This window comes from Chelonia mydas, chromosome 21 (genome assembly GCF_015237465.2).
Source record: "Chelonia mydas isolate rCheMyd1 chromosome 21, rCheMyd1.pri.v2, whole genome shotgun sequence".
NCBI classification, from domain to species: Eukaryota; Metazoa; Chordata; order Testudines; family Cheloniidae; genus Chelonia; species Chelonia mydas.
In genome coordinates, this window is record NC_051261.2 from 4544266 (window position 1) to 4572059 (window position 27794).

General features: G+C 46.1%; 1 protein-coding gene across 4 annotated transcripts in view; it reads left to right on the plus strand.

Annotated features, from left to right (window-relative positions):
* PLXNA2 (plexin A2) overlaps positions 1–27794 on the plus strand; it is a 457364-nt gene that overhangs the window by 257280 nt on the left and 172290 nt on the right. For all 4 annotated transcript variants that reach the window (XM_043533410.1, XM_007059575.4, XM_043533409.1 and 1 more), the window contains one exon: positions 26633–26767. In XM_043533410.1, coding sequence (XP_043389345.1) covers positions 26633–26767 — 135 coding nt within the window. The remainder of the gene's footprint in view (positions 1–26632; positions 26768–27794) is intronic.

Genomic DNA, 27794 nt, shown 5'->3' on the forward strand with positions numbered 1-27794 from the left:
TCCCATTCCTCGCCATCTGGCAAGTAGACTCGGAATTAAGATTCTCACTGCTCCTACCACTGAGACCTTCCTGGCGCAAGTGAACCAAAAGGTAGACTGACCCCGAATGTACTGGAGGGAGCCATGCTAAGCTCTTCTCATTCAAAGCTGCTCTCTGCAGACCTTAGAAATGTCACTTTCTAAAGACGAGGGAGATGGGGAGGGGACTTAGTGCTGGATCTCAGGAAAGGAGACCAAAAACTAGTGGAGAGGCAGACTTGTGTTTCATTAGCATTCCGTGGTGGGTTTTCTGGCAGGACTGATTTCTCTGAAGCCAAATAGAAGCTGGAATAACTGTAATGAGACAGAAAAACAAAACACTGTCCCTCAGACCACTTCTACCACAATGTGTAAACTTAATATCCCGTCTGGAATTCCTTCGCAAATGAGTCCCCGTCACTGTGTTTTGCTTAGTGCAGGAACTGTGAGAACAAACTCAGTTCAGGCTGTGTGGAAACTGTGCCTGAAATGCCAGAGGTGCCTAAGAAGCAATCTGAGGGTGCCCTCTCCATGTTTTCTGTTTTCACAAATTTATGCAAGTGGAAGGAGCTGCCCTGAATTAGTTTAATTAACTAGGAGTCAGAGAAAACGGAGGCCCTGGGAACTGGCTATATACCAAGGGCCTCATACTTTTCATCCTACAGAGCTGCCCTATGGGCCGTGGTTCATACATCTGCATGTTTCTGAAATCTGGAGAACCTCTGGTGGCTAGTTCACCATGCACTGGAACTCGGGGGGTTCACGACACATTGAGCTATCCTGGATTTCAGACAGCAGGTCAGCTCAGGAATGAATAGACGCTCATTCCAGTTTTTCAGTGGGTTCTGCTACGAGCCCTTGGTGAGGGCTTCTGAAATGTCACCTGTGCTCTGTATGCAGTGTAGCTGTAGTTGTGTCATCCCAGGATGTTAGAGACACAAGGTGGGTGAGGTAATATCTTTTATTGGACCAGCTTCTGTTGAGGGGAGAGAGAAGCTCTGTAGCAGACGTAGGGGAAGGATTCCAAGAAAACCTTCAAAGTCAGCCAGAAGCTTATGAGAATCCCTCCCAACTCACTGAGGACGGCAGTAAAAGGGAGTGAGCTGATCTCCTCCTGACAAGGACAGGTGTTTTTCCCAGTGTCTAACCCCACTCAGATTTCATCTGCTGTCCTGCACCAAGTGGTCTGAAGAGGCACTTGGTATGTCCCCGACTGGTGCCAGTCAAATCTCAAGCAGTTTGATTTAAATGAGCAGAAGTTTGTCCAAACAGTATCCACCTCTCTTCAGCCCTGCAAATCCTCACACACATGGACAGGTTTTCATGTGAGATTTCTGCTACCTTCCTGCTTCCAGTCAGGCTAGAAATACTCTCAAACAGTTGTTTCTTACAGTGTTTTGGCTAATCCAGGCAGGATGCAGAAGGGCGGAGGCAGCTGTGAAAATGGAAAAAGAGGGAGGAGGTAGAAAAAAAAATCAAGTGATTTCCCCCCCGACTCAAAAAAAAAAAAAAAAAAAAAAAACAGTTTTGAGTTTGGACCAAAGTTCTGAGTCAGCTCATACCTTGTTTTTGGTATGCTCCTGCTAACTCATTCCCCAGCACAGATTGGTGTTTCCAGTCTAATCATAGATCTTTGTCTGTGATATCCTTGGAACGTCTGGATCCTGGAGCAAACCTTCCTTTTCCTACCAGCTATTGTATCCCCTGTACAGCCTGTATCCCCTGTACAGTGGGTAGGGGAGTGGTGCATGCAGGGTTCTTGTATTTTCTTCTGAAACATCTGGTGCTGGACTAGACAGACCATGGTTCTAATCCAGTTTGGCAATTCGTATATTCTCATGTACATGGCAGTCAAGTGCCAGTGGTGCTGTCTGCATCAGTCTGCAGGGGGTACTAGGGAAGAGAGAACATGGGACTTGGATTCACTAGCTGAATAGGTTGACGCTCCTCTGAGACATATTTGACTCTCTTTTTAAGAGCTGTTGTCTTGGGAGGGGAATTATGGCACAGCAGCAAATTGTTACATATCGTCAGACACACACGTTCTTATTGATGTTTTGCCATCAAACCAGGAGACTCTGGTTGCAATCAATACTTTGTCTGCAATGCCTTCTTGTGTGAAAAATTCAACTTGGGGTGGGTGGGGGAGGAGGAATTGGCTTAACTTCTGCAATGCAAACAAGCCTGCATGCTTGCTCTCCTCAGGGGCTTCTCTTTAACTGGAGCCTTCACGTTGAGAAATTACCATTGTATTTTTGTATAAACAAATATCCCAGCCTTTAACAAGAAGGGCGACTCTGGCTTCTCGGTGCTGGTGTGTTTATAGAACTCCCATGTAATGAGCAGAAGGAGGGTGATGCTGAGAATGTTAGAGCCTTGAGCCCAAACATGGATCTATCCAGGCAGAACCCCTGTTTTCATCCATTCATGCTATTAACCTTTTGGCCTGCCTTCCAGAGAGAGTCCACTGTCAGAAGAGGTAGAATAAGAGTGAGAGGTTTGAAAATAGATCTGTTTAGGTCTCTCATCCCAGAGCATGTAAACGAATATTCCTCAGAGGTTAGCTCAGGCTATGTATGAGCAAAGCTGGAACTGTTAACATGGACTTCAACTTCCTTTCTACAGAAAGTGGATTAGCTATTTTGTGGTCTTCTAGGCTTGGGGATCTGGTCTCAACATGGCTATTAACCCAGACAAGGAGAGATGAGAATAACATTTTATTCCCAAACAAAAAACTTCAATACAAAGAAAGTGAAGGTTGACAGTCTGTTTAAATGGCTCAGCTAATGCCTCCAAAAATACTTCTTTTTCAAAAGCTCTGCTTCAGGGAAGCCCCAGACATTAAAGAGTTTGGAAATGGGGAGCTGAAGGATACAGCCAGCTCACCATTGTCATATAACCCTTCACCCCTCACTTGTGCCCCCAGCTGATCCACACTGCCCAGCCCAACATTAACCTGGCACCCTTTAAATTTTTCAAGAATGAATACGATGGACAAAGTAACAAATCACAAAAAGGCTGTAAAGGCTCATTTTTGGTCCAAGAGATTCACTTCTCTTAAGCCAACATTTTCACACTTGGCTGCCTAAAGTTAGTCTCCTAAATCCATACCTCAGCCTTTGAATTGAATTGACCTGAGAAGTCTGAGCACCTGCAGCTCCCGTTGGTTTCCATGGGAGTTACAGATGCTCGGCACTTCTCAGAATCAAGACACTTTTCTTGGGAGGTCTAAATATGGATTTAAGAGCTGAAATGTAGGCAGTGAGGTGTGAAAACTCTGGCCCAAGTAGTCTGATGATTTGCAGTTTAGGATACAGATGGAGCCAGGGGCGTGTCGAGATTAGCAACCACTATCACTCTCGGAATTATTCTGCCCGCTCTGCAGCTAACTCTACAGGGATCTGATGAGAATCCCTTCCTCCTGAGGAAACAAGTGGGGCTGCAGTTCCAGGGCTGTTGGGCCTGTTACAGTCGTGAAACCGTTTAGTGACAGTTAGAAAAACAAGCCTACAAGGACAGCGGGAAGGGGATTGTCTCAGCGTTAAATTACTGAACCACACACACTGTATTTGCCTAACCAGCTAGACCTGAATTGCTGTTCAAACTGTGGTTTTCTGCCGCACGTTGGCAATCAGGGAGCTAATTACACTGGATTAGGGTTTTTCTCTTAATTACATGAAAAATTTAGCGGGGCTGATGTTCATGAGGCTGCAGAGGGATTAAGGCGGAAGCCTTGTGTTTATCTACAGGTCAATTATGGAAGTGAAAGCACTAATGTGGTGCAGCTTTGTCTCTCCTGCCCATGGACCCTTGCCGGAACGTGTGCAGCGATGTTGATTCTGGGCCATGGGCAGGGGGAAGGATTAGCACAACTGGCTGGATGCGTGCTTACAGGCGTGCAGGCATTTTAGGGCACGGGGAAAGAGGAGCCAGCTCTCTTCTAGGGAGGCTTCTCACAGGCCCGGTACAGAACTCTTTCCCCTCGTCTCACAACGTGCGTTGTCCTCACAAAGCAAAGCCATACCTGGAGAAACTATGGGTAAACATTTATCCTGTGTTAGCCTAACTGTTCCCATTGTCCTCGCCAGTAACATTCCCACTGACTTCAGAGGGAGCAGAGTTAAACTAACGCTGAGCACCAGGGAAAATCTCACTCTGCATCTTTACATGATGAGAGGTTGTGTTCCCTGCTTTTTGGGTTGGTCTTAGGAGTGAACAGAGCACTGGACTGAGACACAGGAGACCCAGGTTCTATTCCTGGCTCTGCCACTGGCCTGCTGGGTGATCTTGAGTAAGTCACGCCCCTTCCCCGTGTCTCAGTTTCCTCAACTGTTAAATGGAGGTCATGATGAAAAGTTGTTATGTGGTATTATTACTAGGTTATGACGCTTCTTAGTCTTGCATGACATGCTCCTCCTAACTTTTCTAGCCCTCTCTCCAGTTTGGAGAAGCCGAACACGCCTACTGCACTTCAGTTTATTGCTTGTCTGTGGATTTTTTAATACATTCATCATCAGGTAACTGGGGACCATACTGTTTGTTTATGTCCCTAGCGTCAGGTTAGATGCTGAGACACTACAGTGGTGGTGGGGGGGGGGGGGGGGATCTAAGTGCTTAGATGACAGAGAGGTAAGTGTGTTGTTCTCACTCTAGGGTTGACCCAAAGCCGCTGGAGTCAAGAGATGTTGTTCCACGGAGTTTAGTCTGCTTAGGATCTGTACCTTTTTTTCCAGGAAGCACACCTAGGGAAGGCTTGCACAGAGAGAAGCATCTCATGTTACACCCTCAAGAGTCTATATCCAGACTCATTCTGATTGCTGGCTGAGCCCACACTTGAGCTGGCACCTTTTGTGGCATTTGTTTCCTTTCCATCAGCTGCTCCCAAGCTCTAGAAAGAAGATGCTGGGGCTTCAGCAATAAGGATTCTGGGGTGTGGACGAGAGCCAAAGTACTGTCTGCCTGAGTGACTGTGTGTGGCCATGGGCAAGTCACATAACCTCTTTGGGGCTTAATTTAAAATGGAACGAGAGACAGCAGCAAAGCTCTGAACATCCTGAATGGAGAGGGGTAAATAGTGGTGTCCCCCAGGGATCTGTACTGGGCCCAGTCCTATTTAACATATTCATAAATGATCTGGAAAAAGGGGTAAACAGTGAGGCACCTGCCTTGAAATTCTGAGTTTCAAGAGAAGCTCACTGGGGCAGGGACTCTCTTTCTCTGTGTTTGCCCAGAACCAATCATACTGGGAGCATGAACTTGACTGGGGCTGCCAGTCACTGACAGCTGGGGGATTCAGTTGCTGTGACTGCACTTAAGAACACAGGCTATGAACTGGTCCAATCAATGGGAGCTGAATCTCTCTTCATGCTTCAGAGGAAGCTTTCACTCTTCCAGGATTGGGTCCGAAATAAACAAACTTCCAGTGAGGAGAGTTCCAGCTCGAGTGCTCATTGTGTGTGTCCGTTCTGAACTCTGCCTGTCCTGGTTAACTCAGACTTGGTCTGGATCCCAGATGTCTGCTTATGAGCAGGAGCAACCTTGGCACATCATGTATCCCCTGTTGGGTTATTAAATAAAGATGAGCTGAGCTCCAGCGTAGGTCTGTGCACAGGGGATAGGGAGAGACAGCAGGGAGCTTGGTTACTTGGCTACTGACACATATTGCCACAGCTCTGTGCTGCTGGGTTGCACCACTTCTGCCTTGGACTCTCCAGAGACCAGTATGGCGGTGATTGCGTCTTGTCGTTCAAGGACCTCACTTAACAAAACTTCAGTAAAACTCAAGATCAATAGAAGCAGCTTTGCCACCACAGTCTGTCTCTGGAGTTTCTGACTTTTGCTTTCTGTGGATCCACTTCATAGCCAGAGAGAGAGAGAGATCCTGTCATGAACACTCACAACTCTGTTAGCTTCCCGGTTACTTGCAGCTCACAATGGATTTAGCCTGTGTGACAGCAGCCATCTTGGCCAACACATAGGATTGAAGTGGCTACCTCCAAAAGCTGGAGGCATAAGGTTGTACAGCTTGAGCTGAACAGCCAGGCTCTGTAATAGACTAACATCCTGTGGCCCAGCAGAGGTTAGAACTATTGATTCTCCCACCACAGCTCGGTGTTTCTCTCTCATATGCAGGGCAGGCCTGCTAGGTCACCTGATCTATATTGCCAACTACTAGCATTAAAAAACCATGAGTCACCCCTCTATAAATATATGTAATGACAAGCCAATTTCATTAGAGAGAAAGGGTTTTATTATTCGCCTTTAGGGCTTTGAACCTTAGAGGTCACGTTTTCAAGCTGTTCCCTGGAATTATGAGTTAGAAACTTGCTTTGTATTTTTCAAAAGAGGAGATTCTCTCTTAATAGCATGACTCCTGGAGCTGGGGCTTTAATAAAAAGATCCAAATATTGTGACCACTAGAATTGACAACACTGCCTGATCCATCAGGATGCCCTGGGGCCTTATGCGGCAGTGTGCCCTGCTGTGTATTCTCCAGGATGTGGTCTGGTGTCCTTTAAAAGTCTGCATTTTAGAAGCTCCATTTCACGAAGAAGGGGAAGCATATTCCCCCAGGAACTTTTTCTGACTCCTGGCTGAGTAGCTAGAGAAACAGAGGGAGTTTGCTAATCATCTGACAGTCCAGGACAGTCATTTGGCTCTTCCTCTGGGAGGGATTGCCAGCTGCTACTGGCTCCAACTTAACCCAACATTAAATAGCCTTGTGAGTGGCTTTTTATTCCATGTTACATCGTCACCCGAGACCAGCAGACCATCCCCTCAGCTGTGAAATGTATTGCCGTAAGACGATATGTAGGGAGGGAGATCTTGAGACCAAGTGTCAGAAGATTGTTCGGCTGGCTGGGCACAGGTGAGGTGTGAATGGAGAACAGTGATAGGGCTCTATTTGGGGATTTTCCAGTGAAGAGCCACAAATGGGATGTGACAACCTGTTTTAAGCATATGACACCTGGTCTCCCTACTTACCCACAGCCAGGAATAATACCAACTCTTTGCCTCCCTATTGCACCTTCCATCCAGGAATCAAAAAGCACTTTATAAAGGTTAAGCACTACAGCCCCTCTTTTTCCTGTAAAGCAGGTAGAAAGTGTTGGTCTCGGCTTGATCTTGGGTAAGTAACCTGCCCGGGCCTCAGTTTCTCCATCTGTGAAACAGGAATAATGATACCATAATCATCCTTTGTAAAGTGCTTTGAGATCAAGTGATGAAAAGGGTTATAGAAGAGCTGGGTATTATGGTTTCTGGGGTGACTCTGGAACAAATCCCTTATTGGCAGTTCAGTGTGTATTGCAGAATTTGGGCAAGCAAGTGCCCTACACCCCTGAATTCTCCCAGCAAGATCACATTGTGGCATGTTAACAAGCAGAGCGGGGATTGGGAGCGTGGGGGAGGCCTTGGCTGTCAGTCCTGCATGCAAATGCTGACATAACAAAAATGAGTATCTTGGAGTACGTACCCTTCATCGAAAGAAACCGGGGGCAGGTAGTTAGTTGAGGTGCATAGGAAAAGGCTTTCTGTTGGGTCTCCGAAGCCAAGTTTAGGAAGCATAGATCTTAATTGCTTGAGGTCTCACTTCCGTTCCCAGTAAATGGGCATCTATATGGCAAAAGCCAACACTAGAGTTGGTGCCTGGGCCCCTTGTCAGCAGTTTCAGCAGAGAGGCCAAGGATTGAGTAGGCACTGCGGCCTGACTGACTGGCTTCCCTCACTCACCCTAGAGGAGTTCCCTTCTGGCGAGGACTGAGTCACATTGGCATGGTAGTGAAAGGTGAGGCTGGCCCTCTCCTGGACACACAGTGGTTGCCAGTCCTGAAGCACTGAGTTCATGCACACGCTTTTTTTTTCTTTTAAGCAAAAGATTTAAAAAGCTTGAACTGTATAGCTCTGCCCTGCCCCCGTGTCCCAGGGAAATCATCTCCTTTCCATGATGCATTGCAATACAACCAGCTACAAAGGCATCTGATCTGACCCCCTCTCCCTTGCCAACTCTTCCTGTGCCTGCAGTTCCTCCGGGCAGCTGGCAGAACCTAATCACTGTTGTCCGTTGGGGAGTGCGTGTGTGTGTGTGTGTGTCTATGTGTGCGTGTTCATTATATCTGCCTCTTCTGGTGCCTGTCTGTCTGCCGTGATTATTTCATTCAGTTACTCTAAACTAGTTTACTTGGAAAGCACCTGAACAGTGACCTTTGTACCGAGGCTCAGCACATGTGCGTGCTGCCCAGCTTCCAAAAACAAATAAAAAGAAATCCACCTGCACAACCCAGAACATTTCCATCTCTAATTGCAAGTTGTGGGCATCAAGCAAAACGAGGCGTGATGGCTCCTGTTTGTCCTCAGAGAGTTCACAAGTTCCGAGTGGACGTCTGCCAACTCCCGGCAGCCTTGAGGCGAAGGCAAAGGGGAGATGGGGGGGGGGGGGGGGTGGAAAAAAGGAAACAAGCCAGCACGTGACCCAGGCATTGGGCTAGTCTGGGTTGCATGGAGAGCTATGTCAGTCCATTCTCATCAGGATTTTGCTAGGCAGATGTCGGGGCTTGCATTGCACACACGAGCAGCCTTTGTTTAGCATCTGTTCATGAGGCAGGGCCAGCGTGTGTGCCACAGACGGGACAGAGGGTGTTTAAAAGAAATACCTTGTGCTGTGGCAGCCACGTCCTCCTCTTAGCATTTACACTTCAACTCCGAGCGGAAGGAGTCAGGTAAGGGCATCACTAAGCACGAGCAGCAGAGCTGGGTCAAGAAAAGAGCAACGGGGGCGAGGGGAGAGAATTACAGAAAGGGTCAGCATGTGGGCCTGATGATATAGGAACACCTACCCAATTCCCTACTCTCGGAGACCAGTTCTTAGTCTGGTTGATGGTTTCCCTTGCTCAGTGCCAAAACGTAAAGCCTGTGTGCAGCCAAGTGCTGTTCCCGTAATGATTCCTATTCCCCAGAGAAGCGCAGAGCCGTCGCTTTAAAAATAATAATAGATGGTGGAGGGGGAAAAGGCGCTTAATGTTTGACAAAAGAAAAAGGAAGTCAATGCAACTTCGGGGTCTCTATTAAGGAACAAATTTGGGGCGGGTTGGTTTTTAATGCTCAGGAGACATGCCCTGAGCTGTCTCCTCTCTCAGTGAATAATATGCCGGATGCTCTCAAGTGGTTGCATGTTCAATGGGTAACTCATAAGGGACTTGGATACTGGTGGAAGATCTCAGATTGACGGCCCTGGAGCCCAAGTCCTGTACCTGCAGAAATTGTGCCAGGCAGGCAGCAGCCGGGTAATGTTCCCTCCTCACAATGACTGTTCCAAAGGGGCTTTGGGGGGAGAGAAGGGTTGTTATAGGAGCTGAGGAGCCATGCCCACCCCTTCCCCCGACTATGGGCCTGATCTAAAGTCCATTGAGATCAGTGGAAAGACTTGCATTGACTTTGCTGGGTTTATCAGGTCCTAAGTTGTTCAGTTCTATGAAGACTTCTCTGGACAGGTGAAAGGGGCATTTGGATTCTGTGACCTACTTGATTTGGCCATTGGTCTTTCTGCTAAGATTGTCAGCAAAATGGGGACATGGCATGCAGCTGGTCAGATCTCCGCAGTGCTTCATATTAACCCTTTGCTGCCCTGTGTAAATGCCAGACATGGGGAAAGAGGTGGCAGCAAAAAGGGTTTGTGTTGAGGGCTGGTGGAAAACTTCTGACTCTTGGAATTTCTTTGAAAATTTTCATTGATACTCTCGCAATTAAAAAAACAAAGGAGGGGGGGAGAAGAGTTTCCCCTCCATTGTTTGGCCTACTCTGCTTGTGTCTGAGATGATGCGCCTCATGGGGTCATATTAAGGGCTGGTTAAAAATTTATAAAATTCAGTTTTCTGATTAGAAAACCAAAAAAGTTAAAGGAAATCGTGTTGTTGAAAAGTTTGTTTTCTCAGGCAGCTTTAGTTTTGACCCTTCCATTTCTTCACATGTTAAGGGCAGATTGTTTATGAACGTTTTAGGTTTTGAGATTTCCTTATCAACCTAATCCAGCCCAAATGTGGGTCCTAGTGTTTTACAAAGACCCAGAAGAAGTGGTGCCCACATATAAACATAAAAAACGCTGGGGGTGTGAAAAGTCCCTTCAGGGAAAAGAGCTGTCTCTGTACCCTCAGTGATTAACTATTGAAACAAACTACCAAGGGAAAGGATGGATTCTCCTCCTCTTGATGTCTCCAAATCAAGACACTGTGCCTGTCTGAAAGGTGCATTAGTCAAACAGGTTATTGGGCTCAATATAACAGGATCAAATCCTATGGCCTGTATTATGCAGGAGGTCAGACTAGATGATCTAAAACTTCCTTCTGGTCTTAAAATCTATGACTCAGTTCCCCAATTCTTTATTTCTGAAGTAAATCCTTTTTAACAACAGAAGGGTATGTCAGAATTATGTGGAACGTAGGTAACCTAGAGTCTGAAATGAGTGAAATCCTTCAAAATGTGAGAGAAGTCTGGAGGAAAGAGAGATGTATCCATAGAACTGGCATTCCTTCCACAAGAAGGTGGTAATAAGCGAGAACTTTGTAGGAATTGTGTGCTTTGCCCGTTGAGGCCATCTCCCATGCCCAAACTCCAAAGCCATATGATTTAAAGTAGAACACAATACAGCCCTAACCTAACCAACCCATCTGCCCAAATTTGATTCTAATGAATCCATCCCTGGAAGAATAGTACTTAATTAATTAGGAGCTCATTTGCATGAGGTGACACATTATTAAAGTTCCTCTCCTGCGAGTAGGGATGTGACAAGGTGCGAGCTGACAGCTTTTCAAATAAAAAATCTTTTAAAGGAACGATCTTCCGAACTGCCGGCTTTGTTCTCAACAAGCCTCTCACGCAGTAATAAATTAAAGGTGCTGGGGCTGCTGATTAGTCTCTGTGGTGCCTCCTTACATCCCTCCCTGTTTTATCTTGGAAGATCTTCCCTCCAGAAGAAGGAGGGGGGAGATGGGAGGAAGAGAATGGAAATGAGGGAAGATGTAAGGGAGAGAGGGATGCCTAAACTGCACTATTCTATCTCTCTTAAGGTTTTCTGCTGGCACCTTTTGCCATGGTGTTGGAGTTGGAGTTTGAACCCAGAAAGGGCTTCATCCAAATCCCATTGAAGTCAATGCAAAAACTGCCAAACTTGGGAGCATGAGTCTCCAGCAGAAAGGTGCCATGCAATCTTCAATGGCCCCCAGATGGTCAGCAGCTTGATTTAATGACCATCAGAAAGGCTGCACCTCCAGCTGCAACACACCCCTTAGCATCACCTGGGCCATGGTGATGTTCAGTCAGGACACTGGAGGGGGAGAGGGGGAAGCAGTTCCTAGCCCATGAACCTAGCACCACCTACATGCTCCTATCTGAATACTGACCCAACCTTGTGGTTAGGACACTAGCCTGGAATGTGGAAGTCCTAGGTTCACTTCTCTGCCCTGCCACAGACTTCCACTGTGACCTTGGGAAAGTCTCCTAGGCCTGATCCACAATCAAAAATTCTACCAGCATGTTGGGGGCGGGCAGGGAGGGTGAGGTGGTTGTGGTTTGTTTTTTCCACCGACATAGTTATGCCAGTAAAAGCCTTAGAGTAGATGCAATTCTATTGGTATAAGATGCTTAATACATGTAGAGCTTATTTCACTTAGCCAAACCAGAAAAAGCTATGTGGGCATAAGTACCTGCACACCAGTATAACTGTGTCTACACTGGGGAGGGTGGCTGCTTTTATTATGCCTCCACAGTTAAAGCAGCAAAACTTTTAAGTGCAGACAAGGTCTTAGTCTCTCTGTGCCTCTGTTCCCAGTCTGTACAACTGGGACAACCACACTGCCTGACCTCACAGTGGTGTTGAGGGTAAATACAGTGAGGCGCTCTGGTATGACCGGAAGAGGCGGGGAATGATGTGGGAGGAGAGAGAGATACACCCTGCTTACCAGGTGAGATCACAGCAGCCAGCGGGGCACTGCCTAAGAGTTTTAGTACCTAACACACAAGCAGGAAGACAAACGAGCCACCTATTCCAAGGGGCTTTGCGGAGTGTGGGAGGACTGTTGTAGGAAAAGAGAGAGCCCAGCCTCACCTGCACTTTATACATGTAGATGCTGGAAGGACATAAAAAGGAAACCATGAAAGACACCTATCTCTAAAAGGTCTTTAAAATATTTAAAGAGAAGAAAAACCGTCCTTTTTGTTGCTTTAATTATGCAGAACTTTCAGTGAATGGCTTGAATTTTCTTCCCCCTCAAATTTTGCTGAACTGGAAAAATTGGCTCTATTGCTAGTGTGATGTATTCTCCCGTGCCGTGGAGCACCTAGCACTGCAGTGCAATTGCCTTTCACTTGCTTTGGCTTTGTCATCAGAGCTGCTTCTCTCTGCTTTTCCTTTGTGTTTCACTCACTGGATCTGTGCTGCAGCTGCTGCCATAAAGAGCAGCCCGGGGGGACTAGTGAGTACTTTTTATTTTAGGATGCTTAAGTATAGCTCCTGGGATGGTGTGAGATGAGTTTCTTGCCCTCAGCTCAGCCAAAGCATCTGAGTTGTCCATTAGTCAGAACTGTTTTTTGAGATAATGGAAGTCTGTGTTTATTTAAAGGGTTGGAAAAGGCTGTTCGGTTTCTGGGCTATACCTCTTTGTATAGGCTCTGCTCTAGATTCTGGTCCTTTTTTGTAAAAATAAATTACCGGCAACATGCCCAATAAACATCGCCAATGATCATCCACAACCCTACAATAACTTAACCGTATACACAGTGCCAGCACTTGTAAATAATTCTCCCTTTGCAAATCAGATTTCACAGCTCCAGCATTCACAAGCAACCCTGCAATAACAAACCAGTATGCCCAGCGCCACTGCTCACAAGCAAACCTTGTTGAAAGCAAGATGTCTTCCACTTCCAAGGGCACAGTGCGCGTTGGCAGTGCTCGGTAACATACACAATAACAAACCAGCATGCACGGCCCAGCAGCACACAGGAGAGATGTTACAATAGCTCACCAGTGTGTGAAAGAAGGTGGGTACAATAATATCTTTTATGGGGCCAACTTCTGGTGGTGAGAGACTAGCTTTCAAGCCACACACAGCACCTCTTCAGGTGTGGAAAGGTACTTCGAGCACCACTGCTAAAAGCAAGGTGGAGCAGATTGTTTAGCACACCCCACCCACCTTGTCTCTCTACTTCTGGGACCGACGCAGCGACAACTACTCTACATAAACCAGGTGTCAGAGTAGCAGCCGTGTTAGTCTGTATTCGCAAAAAGAAAAGGAGTACTTGTGGCACCTTAGAGACTAACAAACTTATTTGAGCATAAGCTTTCGTGAGCTACAGCTCACTTCATCGGATGCATCCAGTGTGTGCACATGCATGCAGGACAGGGGGTGGTGAAGCATTTGCTCAGGGAATTGGTTCCACTTCCCAACTTCTTTCAAACCTGCAAGTAAGAGAGGCTGAATTGACTGACCCCTTTTCTGCAGTAGGTTATCTGAGCCTTTTTGAAGCAGCCTCATAGGCGCACTTGCAAAGCAGTAGATTGAGCGTCAGCGTCACAACTAGCTGTCATGTGCCAGGGGATATGCGGGCTTCTGCTGAAACAGAAGAGATCTGTGCTTCCCTTGGCATGACATCTATCTGACTGCAGTGCCAGTTCTCCCTCCTCGTTCTCCCTCCTTGTCCAAAATGCCCTTGGATGTTCTTGGCCTGTACAATGGGAAGAGATTTAAAGCAGGCAAATCTCTCTCCATTTTTATGCACTCTGTGCTAATTGCATTCCCCCTGTGCTGGACAAAAGGCATATGGAGTCAGCTTAGAAAACAAGTGGGAAAAGCAATAGTTTTAAATGGGAACCTCAGAGTCAAATGCAGATTGTTCAACCCCCTGGTGCTGAAATGGCTGCGAGTGAGAGTTAATTTGGGTGCATTTGCTTGGTTGGTATTTCTGTGTTTGGTGGCACTTGCTGGTGCAATTGCTCCAAATAATAGAAATGAAGTCCTGTCCTGCCCTGCCCGCTTGCTCAGTGCCTCCTATTGCTGCCCCAGTTCAGCAGAGTGGCAGGAAGGAGAGGTGGCAGCAGAGGGAGGCAGTTCCAGTTTTCTGTGCTGCTGTCCAATTATCACAGCAGTTGTGGACAGACTGAGAGTCTTTCTCCAGGGAACTCCACGTCCCTGGGTTGTGACTTTGATCGTTTAGCTAACGCTGCCAGAGCTATGGGGTTGGGAAGCGTGTGTGTGTGTCTCAGAGAGAGAGAGATTTTTGACATGAGTATTGAAGTTACAAAAGCCTGGGATCTATAAATAATTTGGGTCATGGACCCCCCAAAAAATAAACTCAGGCTTGAGTCCTCTTTCTCTTCCTCCTGCTCTAAGCACCCAGTGTACAGCTATAGACACAGCAACTTACTCACTTACTCTCCAGTTTATTCTAATCTGCTTCATGGCTGTCTTACTCCCCTATCCACCTCCCTCTGTCTTTTAAAGTTATAAATGCACATGCCGATTCACACAAACAAATGTAGTTGGCAGTCCCCAGAAATAAGGATTGCACCATAGTAGAGAGGAACCTCGATTCAGTCCACAAGGAAATCCGGCATCCTAATGAAACAAGGGTAGTGGAAGTTCATCTGCACATGCCTGGAACGTCTCTTAAATAAGGGGAGAGGATAGGGTAGGAAATGTTTGGGGTTGGAAAATCCAAACAGTCAGACTCTCCTGGCTTCACACTGGCTTGTTGCTTAGTTTGCCTGGTGCCCAGCAGCGTGAAGGAAGAAGAGCTGATATGTCAGGCTGGATTTTCAGCCCAACCTCAACCATCTCTGCTTGGTGGCATGTTTGACTCAAAGCTTTCATGTCAATTGCTGCTGTTGTTTCAGACTGCCAGGGTAAAGCAAGCACTCTGACAAATGCTGTCGTTATACGCTTGTGTTGGAAAGCAGCAGGAAGCAAGTAAAGACTCATCAGCCTTCATGGTGCTTTTGGTCAGGATAGTTATGACTTCTCATATCAAAGGGCCCCTGGACCTACCAGCTGCTTCTGTTTTGTCTTGAGAGGAAGGGCGGCATCCCGATGAACCATAGCCACTGGCGTGGAGCTGAAGACTCGGCAGTATCTGAAGATGATGAAGGATCTGATTAAGGGCTGGGAGTCACGACATCTGGGTTCTGTTCTCAGCTGACCCAATCACTTGCTGTGTAAAACAAGCAGTAAAATTAATTTGGTGACCTTAGTAAGTCACTTCCCTTCCCTGTGCCTCAGTTTCCTCATCAGCAAAATGGGGATAACACCTCCTTACCCATGGAGCTGTTCAGTTTGGCTCTGTGACGTGCTCAGACGCTGCAGTGATGCGTACTGTAGCACGATGGGATTATTGCAGCAGTACAGACCCCTTTCTCTATATTTGATTTCATTCTGAAGGGGAGTGAGTGTGGCTGGCACGGAGCCCTGAGAGCCACTGCAGGTTTTCAATCCTGGCTCTGCAGCTGTCGGATTGACACTTACATGCAGCACGGAGGTTCCGCCACTGATCTGGACCCTGAGAGAGACATAGCCCCTTCGCCCCACAGCCGAATGCTCTACTGCGCTCTCTCACATTGGGAGCCTTGCTACTCTGCGTTAGCCCTACCGATGGACCTCGCTATGGTACTTGTTACAAGAGTGCTTTATGTCTATGTCTCTGTGTAAATATAACTAATAGATAAGTTGCTAGTAGATGGGGCTCAAGAACATGTAGCATAGTTGCTGGGTTTTGTAGGTCCAATGTAACCACTTGTGTGCTGCAAATGGCTTCATCTGCAGAGCTTTTTGCATGGGGCTCTTAACAGTACTGACTCCTTCCCAGGTGATCCTCTAAAGGTTCAAAAAGGGAAACCTGCAGGGAATTAATCTCTAGCACAACAAGGTGGCTCTGCAGTTGATGGATTTTTCTCATGCTTTGGAGAGGGGAACTTTGCTGCTCGTTTTGCTCTTGAGGGTCTCTTTCTCTACTAGCCATTAAGCATGGCAAATTGGTGACCTTTAGAAATGAACCCCATATTGATACCTACCCAATAACATCTTCGGGGGAGAAATGGAGAAGAAGCCACCAAGAATGACTCTATTCCACCATAATTTAGGGCTAAATAGAGAAAATATGACAGCAGCGAAAGAGACTGGGATATGAGGGGGCCTCCAGGTAATGGAGGTAATTGGATACACTGATTTGAATTGAATGTGCGCGTAACAGGTTGTCATTAATTTCCTCACGGACATCTCTATGATTTAAAGGAAAGACACTTAATAGGATTACTATTTCACTTTAATTTCAAGAGGGAAACTTCCCACGCAGAGGACTGGGTATTTAATCACACCACTATTGTTCCTTCCTATGTCAGAACAAAGGGTTAGATGGGGAATTGAGGCCCAAATTCTTTAGGGTTGGGTTTTGCTCCATTTATCATCTCAGTCCCATAAAGTCTAGGGTATAAATGGAGAGGAATGTCATCTAGCAGTTGAACTGGGGCACCTAAGAGTTGGGATTCCAGGGTTGTGTTTCCAGCTCTGCCACTGATTTGTCTTATGACTCTGTCCAAGTCACTTGACCTTATTATGCCTCCTCATAGTCGCCTGTAAAAAGGTACTAACCTAGCTCACAGCAATGTTGGGGGGATTAATTGGTTGATGGAGATTTGCCACTGACTTCAGTGACAGCTGAGTCAGGTTTTGACTCCACAGGATAATTCTGAACTGGGTCCAAAGAGCTGTTGGAGTATTTTATGAAGCAACTTGTAATCTCTCTGGGCCATTCTTCCCGGTGAGCGGTATGGGGAGCTGTGGGTTTCATTGTACAGATTGAGGTTGCACGGTGCAGATTTAGCCCACTGTATTAGGGTGCCAGAATCGCCAGTACTTCAGAATGCTGCATTTAATGTCTCAGTGGGCATTGTAAAGGCAGATGATATGGGAGCACTGATAATATGCAACCCCCCAGCATGGGTTACCTTTAAATAGGAAAATGGGACTGAAAAAGCGAGTTCACTGGAGGGCAAAAATACGCTATCACCATGTGCATCTCACCTCCTTTTTAAGCTTGATATGATTGCAGAACTGCCCAGTTTAATTAAATTGGATTAGCAAATGTAAATACCCTCTGCAGAGATTGTTTGAAAGAGCCACGCACAGGAGGTCTCTGGCTGATGTTTGTTTATTTCATCCTGTCTTTGGGGAGTGCTTGCATTGCTGAACCCCTTGTTCGCAGAATCCTCGTTCAGCACCAGGACTAGGCAGGGAAAAGTCCACAGAATTGTAGCGAATGTGGGGTGGGAAAGGCCTGGTAGGATTGTAGGCCTTTGCTTGCTCCAGCCAGAATCATGTTGTTCTCCATGGAAGGTTTTCCCATCACCAAAGCAAGACGTCATGAGAGCGGCCTCATAGAGCTGAAAGTACAGAATAAGTCGTCATATTAATTCTGCAAAGACAGGCATCAGGAGCAGAAGGCGTTTCTGTGCTGCTTTGTTTTTCATTTCCAGTAATAGATGCAGTGACACACTGGTGTGCAGTTCCAAAGCCTCTAAAACCCCATCAGGGATATCCATTTTACAGAAACATAACACGGTTCGATGGAATTCACCCTGCAGGGCTAGAAACCCCAGCAGGAAAGGCTCCAGGGCTGCTGGTGCTTTTTGCTTTGCCGCTGTTATATGCAAATAGCAGAGGAGCAAGTGACACACCCAGTGCCACTCGCCTCCTTACCTGGAGAGTCATTTCAGCAGCATACCTTTTGTGCACATGCAGAGTCTCTCCAGGGCATGTCACACCTACAGTAGGTAGCTAACAATACAGATGCCTTTGAGTCCATTTCCTCTTGTGTGCACGTGAAAAAGTAGCTGCAACTCTTGAAAAGTGAACATCGACTGGCCTTGCGTTGCTGTTCGGATCTGAGGCAGGAAGTCTGTCCTCGTGGACAGAGACTGATGCTGATGTTTTTCTGGCACTGAGCGCTTAACCAGGAGATTCAGTCTAATTGAAAAACTCATAATGAAAAGAGACAAGTAATTTAATCATAGAAAGTTCCCACAAAGAGTGTCAATGCCCTTTAAAGGGAGCCTGCTGGGAGGAACTGGAAGGAGATCCAGATGAATCTTCGCTTTGGTACAGTAATCGTTGTAACACCAGGCAAAATACATAGCGGAAGCATTGATACAATAGGCAAGTAGGAGCTTCATGTCATATTAGAGCCTAAATGGATCATACACTGTCACCGGGGGTGCTACACTGCAACATATACATGACACAATATGGTATTTTGCTAATCTCTTAAGATAATGCAGAGCTTATGCCTGCAGTCTGTATTGTAGGGGTATTAGCCACATAAATCTCCACAATGCCTTTTGAAGAACTGCAATTTCTGAATTGAAATGCATTCTGTTTCATCGTGTGTGCGCGTTTTGCTGGCCCTGTGTACTCTGAGCCAGCACTGATATTTGGCTTTGCAGAGTGTGTTGTTTGGCGCTTTTCAAGCATATTTGCAAACACACATCAAGAGTGATTGAGGAAAGAGCTATATCCATCCCAGGTGACTCCTCTGATTCGCAGCCAAATCCCAGAGCCTCTGCTCCATCCTCATCCTCCTCCTCTCTTCTGTGCGCCGAAGAGCTTGAGTAAATATTGCAAGCACCACATCCTGAATCAACTCCACCACCGCTTGGGAGCCCCCTAGAGGTCTCTGACCTAGGTACTGATCAGGCACAACCTCGCTTTGTGACTTTGGACAAGGTCGTAGCGTTTCATTCGCAATCAGTGCTGCGACGCACAGGCAGAGTAGTAGGAAAGAGATCTTTGCTGAACATGCAGAAAGGCCGGTGTTGCATGCTCAGGCTTTGGAGTTTGTGCCTTGCATTCTTGGGCTCCAGGTGCTACACTAAACTAGGTCTCCTCTTCCTGGTGTCTGTGGCATCGTGTTTATTGACACAGTTGCCAGACACTGGAAAGGCTCGTGCTGCAGCACGAATGCTCATAAGTTGGCTCGGGAAATTATTTCACTCCAAATATCAACAAAAGCTTCTTGCCATGGAGTTGATCCCTTTTTCTCCTTCCCCATTCACTGAAGTCATCGTTTTTTCCATTGTGACATCATGATTTGTTGCCAAGGAAACCAAACTGTCAGGAGGAGAGTGTTCTGTCTAACGGATGCATCTTCCACTGCTTGGTTGGGTGTTGTGGCACGAGACACCTGGTTTTGGGGTTGTCTTGTGAGAAGAATGAGGGAGGGCTCTCGTGACACAAGGCAGGCAGCTGGAGTTCAGAGATTTTGTGCTTGGTTCTGGGGGCAGGGACAATTGCCAGAGAAGTCTGAGCTACTGGACACCCTAAGAACGAAATGGCTTCTCAGGTCTCTCAGCTGGAGGGAGGAGAGTGGCCCTCTGTGGCCAGTCATAAAGGAGAGAAGCAGTTTTAGCTGGTGCGTGAGTATCCTCCGAAGGGGCGTATTGGGGTGAACGATCCCTGGGAATTTATGTATAGGGTGATTGATATTTCAGGCCCTGAGTGAAAAAAAAAACAGGGAACATTTGAGGAGGAACCACAGCCCAGATTCTGGGAGAGGTGAAGGGCGGCAGTTTAGTGCATGTAACAACAGCACAAAGGAGGAGCCAGCTACAGAGAGAAATGGAGCTGAAGTGAATGCCTCTTCCCTAGGAGAGGGGGCTCCCTTTTGAAAGGTGGTGAATATTTATGGTGTTTCTCTCCAGCAGCCCAAGCCCACATGAACTCGGACCACACATCCTGCTTGCAGCTGCCTCACTCTCAGCCATTGCAATTAGTGCACTCCCTGCCCAGCCCCCCACAGCCTCTTGTAACCATTCTCAGAGCTCTTGTACCTGAGCTGACAAATCTTGCTCAAGGCACAGAGTTTAATATAACTGACTCTCTACAGGCGAATAGCAGCTCAGAGGGCAGATTAAAAGCAACCAGCTGTGTGAGTGCCACACAGCTCATCTGGCTGGTTACCTCCCCTCCTAAACCCCTTTGCAGTTTTAACCCTTTAGATACTACAGAGCTTTCTCTCTCTCTCTCTCATATGCATGTATTTATTCTACTGATATTGCTAGACTGAGTCGATATGAACTGCATACACTCCATGCCCTAACCATTCATTTGGCGAGCAGTCTTGCGAAATGCCACTGTTAGGTTCTGTCCATACACATGGTAAGAGACCACAAACCACAGAGTTTGTGGCTTGCTGAGAAAAAAGGGCGGGGAAAGGGAGGAGGAGTTGTTATCCCCATTTTACAGAGGAGGAACTGAGGCACAGATTAAGTGTCTTGCCTGAGGTCACACAGGGAGTGCGTGGCAATGCTGGAACTAAGCACAGATCTCCTGAGTCGCAGTCCAACGCCTTATCCATGAGGCCTCCCTGTCTCTAGGATGACTAGGAAGAGGCATGTCTATTGGTCAAGGAAATGGGAGAACGGTGGGAAATGACAGTGTGTCCTCTTCGTAGTCCAGTCAGGCTGTGTCTCTGTGAGTGAAAGTTGCCACCACAGCAGGCCTGGCAGCTGCCAGTAAATGCACCACAAATTACAATCAGATGTTTTTACAGAGGGACTTTAGAGACAGTTGCCGTGGAAACAGCTTTAAACAGCTAGTTTAATGATGGGTGGATGGAGAGAGAGAGAGAGATGGAGGAAGATAGATGCTGAGAGAACATTTTAGGCTTGGAGACATAGCAGCTGGTAAAGGCAAGTCACTAACTGAGTAGGGAGGTTATAGAGGGCACTAGATCAATTGCATGGCTCCTGGCAGCTTGTGCTGATGCAAGGACTCCAGGAGGAAAGGAGCAGTGTGGGATTGATTTTGCACCTCAGTTTAAATGACTGAGGTACAGTCCTGGAATCTTCAACTTCCCCCTGCGCTAAGGTCAGAAAGAGCTGACGTTTTGGACATTACCTGAGGGAAGGGAAAGTGTGATTTTGGGCTGTTGATTTAACAGGAACTCAGTGTTGTTCAGTGGAATTCACCCTGCAGAGCAGGAAACTTTCAACAAGAAAGATGGCAATAGGAAGCCTGAAGGACCGTGTGCCGATTTCATACCAGCCATACACTGGAGGGGCTCTGTGATTCATGATACCATGCCTTTTTTATGCCCCACTAACGTGCTATAGTGAACACAAATGTTAATAACTGATTATTAATAATTTGTCAATCGATGACCAATTGATAACCAATTAATTGATAAATACTGATTTAATTGTGAGTGTATGTTTAGTGAGAGGGGTTCTCTCAAGTCCAGATTGGTTTAATAATAAGAAACCTCATATTAATCACTTGATTGCTTGTACTGATTAAGAGTACAGATAGCACATATACAGAGAGACATACAGTTCCCAACACCTGTGAAGGAACTGCCCTGTAGTCCACTGACAGCCTGCATTCAGACTTCAGATGGTCTTCCTCCTGTTTGCTTAGGGCAAATATACCCTTATTATTGCATATCATTCCAACCATTATCCACTTCCTCATTTTAGTATATACTTCTTATCACAGGTTATTTTCTAAGTCCTCTGTTCCCTTGCAGCTTTGCAGCTGCCTTGATACCATCTAGTTAGTCATTGCATATTCCCTGTTGCGGGGTTATGTTGTTAAGACACTAACAACTGAGTCTGCCACGTTCTGAGATGATATGGCCCTCTGAGATGATATGCCAAATTCACAGGTTCCAGCAAGAAACATCTAGCCAAAGCACAAGCTGCCAAGCAGATGGATATATAGCTCAGTGGTCACATGGTTTGTTCAGTTCTTCATACCTTTGACACATATTTGTGGTTAATATTCCTATGATATCTGTTGCAGCAATTTCTAAAAGTTGTTACTTAGAAAAATTCCATTCCTTGAAGTTAGCTTAACTGCAAAGCATCATGGGACTCTTGCTCTTCTGCAAGCCTTAAATTCTTTCTTTGGTCTGTTTCAAGTGTCAATAGAAAGTAGAGTGAGTAATGGTGAATCCATCACCATTGTGGCTGATAGCACTATCCCAGCACTGCCATCCCTTCCAGAGCAGGATAATCATCAGTATTGTAGAAAGTACCCGCCCAAATGAATAAGAGCCGATAATGTATCAGGTGCATGTGGCTGATAGTGTTTATGGGGCATGTTCTCCGCATTCATCATCCATGCAATATACTGTGGCTCTTTCCCTTTCATCCAGCAATCTCCAAGCACTTCACAAACACTAGTCAGCCTTTGGCCACTTCTTTGAGGGAGGTCAATATTCTCATCTCCATTTGCGCAGATGAGGCACAGTTAAGGGGAAGCCCAATGTCCCGCACCAAGCCAGTGACAGAGCCAGGATTAGAATCCAGCAATCCTGAGTCCCAATGCTCTGGTCCGTTGACTAGATACCACTCTGTCTAGTTTAAAAGGGCAGACTCATAAACATAGTGCCAAATCCACCCTTAATTGTAATTTGATTTGCAACAACCAACAATTGACTGCAGTAAGTTTGTCCGGTGGCATCTCTTTTTATTAGTCCTGTCTGACCTCATTGCTAGAGAGAGGCGCGACATAAAGAGCTGCTCAAACCCCAGGGGCGAACTTTGTAAAACAGTTGTTTTTTAGAAAGTTTTCTGCTCCTTCATGTGCTGTATTCCCCTCCCCCCTCATTTTGCCTTTAGTCAGATATTTTCATGGAAATGTTTCTAGCCTGTGAGATTCGCTTCCTGCTGTTTATTCCTCGTGTGATTTCACAGTGCTCTGCTTGGGACCTCAGTGCTGGTTGCTGTTTAAATAGCTGTGATGGCATACAGAGAAGCTTGCTTGCAGTGACTATGCAGTGGGACTGGGTGAATATAGCTTGTTGGGAATTTTTGGAATAAACAGTTTTTCATCAGAAAAGGCTGTTGGATCAAACTCCAAACTTGCCCCACAAAAGGGGATTTTATCAGATGGGTTTTCTCAGGGCCAGGATGGAATTTCTGCTCAAAAGCAGAGAGAAAGCACATGCGTGAGCAGGGACTTGCCATCATAAATCAGGCAGAGCAAGGACCTGAACTTGGTTTTCCCATTTCTCACATTAGTGCCATGACCACTGGTTCCGGGGTGGGTGGGGCGGTTCTCACTTGCTCTCCTCTTTTTCTCTCTGGTTTTTCATGACAAATTTTGAAAGGTCTCAGTTTCATCCCAGTGAAGAACAGGAAATGTTTAGAAATCACAAACGTTCTTGTGAGATGGAAAATCCATTTCCCACCCACTTCTACTGGTGAACTCCAGAGAGACACAGTGTTCAGCTCTGTTCTCAGATACAGCAGCATAATGCTAGAGTCAATCCATGGAAGTCCATTACATTATACATTGTCCCTGGGAAATTCAAGATGAAATTCTGCCCTTATCTCTCTGCACTTCATGAAGGCAGTGGAGTGTCTTTACATCGCTGTAATTCACAACAGGATTTGCTCCTCTGTCTTCATCCAACTTTCCCACTCTTAAAGTCTGGGGCAGTTTGCTAAAGAATCTGTAATAATGGAATTCAGATCCAGGTTTAGGTGCAGATTTCAAACTCCTTCTCTCTTCTTCTCAGATTCAGTTTGGTTCCTTTTCTGCTCATTAGTAAGAAAAAATTAAAAAGGTGAAGAGACGGGAGAGAGACCCAAAAAATAAACGTGTCAGCACATCCAAACGCAACTCGCTGTTCTGGTCTGGCAGGGAGGCATCCATGGCTCTTCCAAACAAGTTGCTGTATTTAGTGATGGGATGCGGGTGACTTCCCTTTTCTATGGGTCTGATAGTGGCATCTCACTCTGGCATGGCATCTTTTGCAAACAGGTCTTAGGTTAGGGTGACCAGATAGCAAGTGTGAAAAATCAGGACAGGAAGTGGGGGGTAATAGGTGCCTATATCAGAAAAAGCCCCAAATATCAGGACTGTTCCTATAAAATCGGGACATCTGGTCACCATATCTTAAGTGTTTAACAAAGGAGGATCAGGTTATTGTCCCCATTTTACAGACAGGGAAACTGAGGCTCAGACACACGGCCTGATTTTTCCACGGGTGCTGAGCCACCCACAATCCCCCCTGCAGTGACTTGACAAGCGGCTATACAGTGAGTTCGTAGCAGAGTCAAGGATTAGATCCCAGGCTCTCCTGGTTCCCAGTTCTGAGTTCTAATCCCTAGACAGGGATTCTGCCCCCCATGCATGCTGCCTGTGAGATAAATGAGAATTGTTTCATGCCTCCTCCACAAGCCCCATCGCCTTTTCTGAAGATTCAGCCTCCTCCAAAGCTGGATTCTTCATGCCTCAGCTCCAGCAGTCAGGCATGGAGTAATTGAGTAGCAGGCTGGGATCCAGCAAGACAGCCCAGCACAAGTCTGCAGCAGATGACTTCTTAGCAATGAGGTTTTTCCAAGATTCTGGTCCCCCTGTGCTTTCCTTTCCTAGCAGGGCAGTGTGCACATGCTTTAAAAGTGCCTGGTGCATGCTATGGTTTGCTGGCCAGCATGTAACAGTGTCTCTGTCACTGAGAGCCACTGGGCCATCAGTGGGCACCATGGAGACACTGGCTCGCATGGCTGGTCTAATCTCCCAGCCTGACGGTTGCCAGTGTTTTCAGCTTGGTGTTATGTAGACACCGTGTTGTAATCAAATGGCTATTTAAATATGCAAATCCTGGTAGGAAAGACACAATGTAAATTGTTTGTTTTATTCTCCTCCCAGCCCCCAAGGTCATAAATTATTAATTTTTGGAAGAGGTGGTATGATCTCAGCAGCGGCATGCCTTTCACCAGCAGTGGGGTTGATTATAACTTGTGTAGGGTTTTCCTGCAGGGAGAGGGATTTGTATCATCCATCTTCAAATCACCATGCCAAAAGACTAGGAGACCTTCGAATGGAACAAGCCATGTGACCACTGAGCTATTTATCCATCCGCTTGGCAGCTTGTGCTTTGGCTAGATGTTTCTTGCTGGCACCTGTGAATCTGGCATATTATCTCAGAGGACCATATCATCTCAGAACATGGCAGATTCAGTCCTTAGTGTCTTAACATTTTAAAGGACTTCCCCACTGGGGAGGGGTTATGGTAGTCAGCATGAGTCAGTCCTCTTCTTGGATGCTGTTATAGCACGAAACTTTGGGGTTGGTTCTGCTCTCAAACCCAGGATGCATTGGGGGTAGCTCCACTGACACCAAAGGGTGAATTTCAAACGAGTGATTGTAAGAGGCACAAGTCCCATTTCAAAAGGACGTGTGCTCTGGAGTCACTTAGAATGAGATGCTTTTGAAAATCACATCCAAAGTTTGTGTGTGTGTCTGTGTGTTTTAATTCACACACAATTTTGTCCCTGAGTCAGAGAAGAAAGGAAAACAGAAAGAAGCATGTGTGTGACAAATGATAGTCATTTCACTTAATGCACTTCTGAAAAGAGCTCAGATACCATGGTGATGAGCAGTATAGGAACCTGACTAGAATAGAAGAGTGGCCACTGTAAATCAGATCAGATCCAGCTTCTGTCTCTAAATAAATATGCAATATTTACCAATCATACTCCTAAAAACTATTTGCTCCCCTGTTTTGGCAGATGTAATATTGAATTTGGGGTTGTGGGAAAATGGGAAGTCATAGATGGTCAATAATTTTAAATGGCTTAGTATTATAACTCATGTTCCCAAAGTTACTGTATAAACATAAAGACCCTGATTCTTCTCTCACACCAGTACAAATCAGGAGTAACTTCACTGAAGTCAATGGACTTATACTAGTATAAATCAGATCAGAATCAGAATCCATGGGCAAAATTTTCTCACAGCCTTAGCATCCACAATCTGGATCAGATTTCCGAAGAGCTCAGCTCCCATTCAAGCATTTAGTGGTCAGATTTTCAAAAGAACTCAACTCACACTGAGTGCATGTTGCATGCTGAGCACTTTTGGACATCCAGCTCCAAGTGTCTGTGTATAGGGCAGGCCTAAAAGTAATAGTGGAGTACCTGTTTGTTTGATTTTGTTTTTCCGTTGTCCAGGGTGTATTATTGCTCTTCTCTGATTCAGTAGGAGACATATGGTGAAAGACCATTTCTTTCTGAATCTCTTTCCTTTTCCCCAAGGTTCAGTAGAGTCATAAAGTCAATGGAATGACACAAATTGTATCAGCTGAGGATCTGGAAAGGTTTTCTTTATTATTTGTCATTGTTATTGTGGAAGCACTCAGAGACCAGGGTCCAACTGCGCCATGCACTGTACATACAAAGATCAATGTCCCTGCCCCAAAGATGTTGCATTCTAAGCTTAAGACAAAAGGCAACATCTGAATCCAACAGCCAGATGGGAAGCGAGCAAAGTAAGAGTGAGACAATTGTGATCAGCCTGTGAAGTTCCCGTTTCACCATGCCAGCTTCCCAGTCCTTCCACATTTCCTAGCTGGAAGTCTCACGATTTCTCATAGCGTGTGGAAGTAATGTTGCACTGAGATGTAGAAAGCTCCTCGGCTTTAACTCGTGCTCCCTCATGTTGGTTATGAGCGTTCCTTGCCTTATCTCCAGTATGCAAACACTGATTCTGCATTTCGTGTCTAGCCTGCCCGTGCTTTTGCACATTCAGCTGTAGAGACATAACCTGTCATCTGCCTGTCCTTTTTTCAGATCCGAGCAGATGGCCCACCCCATGGTGGAATTCAGTATGAAATGGTCCCAGTTTTCAAGGACGGGAGCCCGATCCTTCGAGACATGGCCTTCTCCATCGACCAGAAGTATCTGTATGTCATGTCGGAAAGACAGGTAAGCAGTGCTCTTCTACACCTCCATGGCTGCAGCTTTACTCCTGTGCACTGTACCTGAGCACAGTTCAGGGGTCAGTACAGGTAGGTACAGTGCCAAAGGAGGCTTAATTGACCAGAGACAGCCATCTGTGCATGAGGGGTGAAAGAACTTCCCTCCACGCTAGCAAGCCATTGTCTGTAAGAAATGGAGATTGGGTTGAGTTGCCATCAGTGAAATATGGTTTGGGGATTTGGATCTTAGTCTACTAGGAAAATATGTCCCAAGCACAAGCCTCACTCATTCATTCCCCTCAGCAAGTTTGGCAGGAGGCTGATTTTGCATAGCTTTGTTGGAATGCCTGTTATGATTTTTTGTTTTGTTTTCTGGATTGAGTGAGATTTTTTTTAAAATGCTTATGAACACAAGTGATTGTTGCAAACAGGGGTGGAGCCAGGGCATGCTACAGGTATATGCTGTGCAAGCAAGGTCTTCCAATGCAACTAAGTGTTCAGGCACTGGACTGACATTCAGGAGAACTGCTGTCTATTCCTGGCTCTGCCACAGGCTTCCTGTGTGATCATGGGCAAGTCACTTAGTCTTTACCTCAGTTCCCTATCTCTAAAATAGGGATACTTTCCTATCTTACGGGGGTGTTGTGAGGATATATCTATTAATGGTTATTTCTTATACGATGGGGTCATCTAAGTACTTAGTTAGATACACACACAGTCCTTTATCTACACTCTTAGAGCTCTGCTAATGCACTTTAGTCCTAACTTGCATCTTCCCAGGCCCTCAGCTCCATCAGTGCTCCTCAGTCCTGACCTACCATACCCCCTGGAACAGAAAAAGCTTGTTGTGATAAATGAGGCAGAATTTCTTGGAGACTGTTTCACACCACAGAAGACTAGCCTGACAAAGTTAAAACTCATCTCACTTGTGAGCCCAGATCAGAGGTCAGGCTATTAACTCACTCCAAACCAAAGTGAGATTTCAAGTAGAGATACAGAGAGAGAAAGTCAGCGCCTGAGTCATTGCCTCCTGG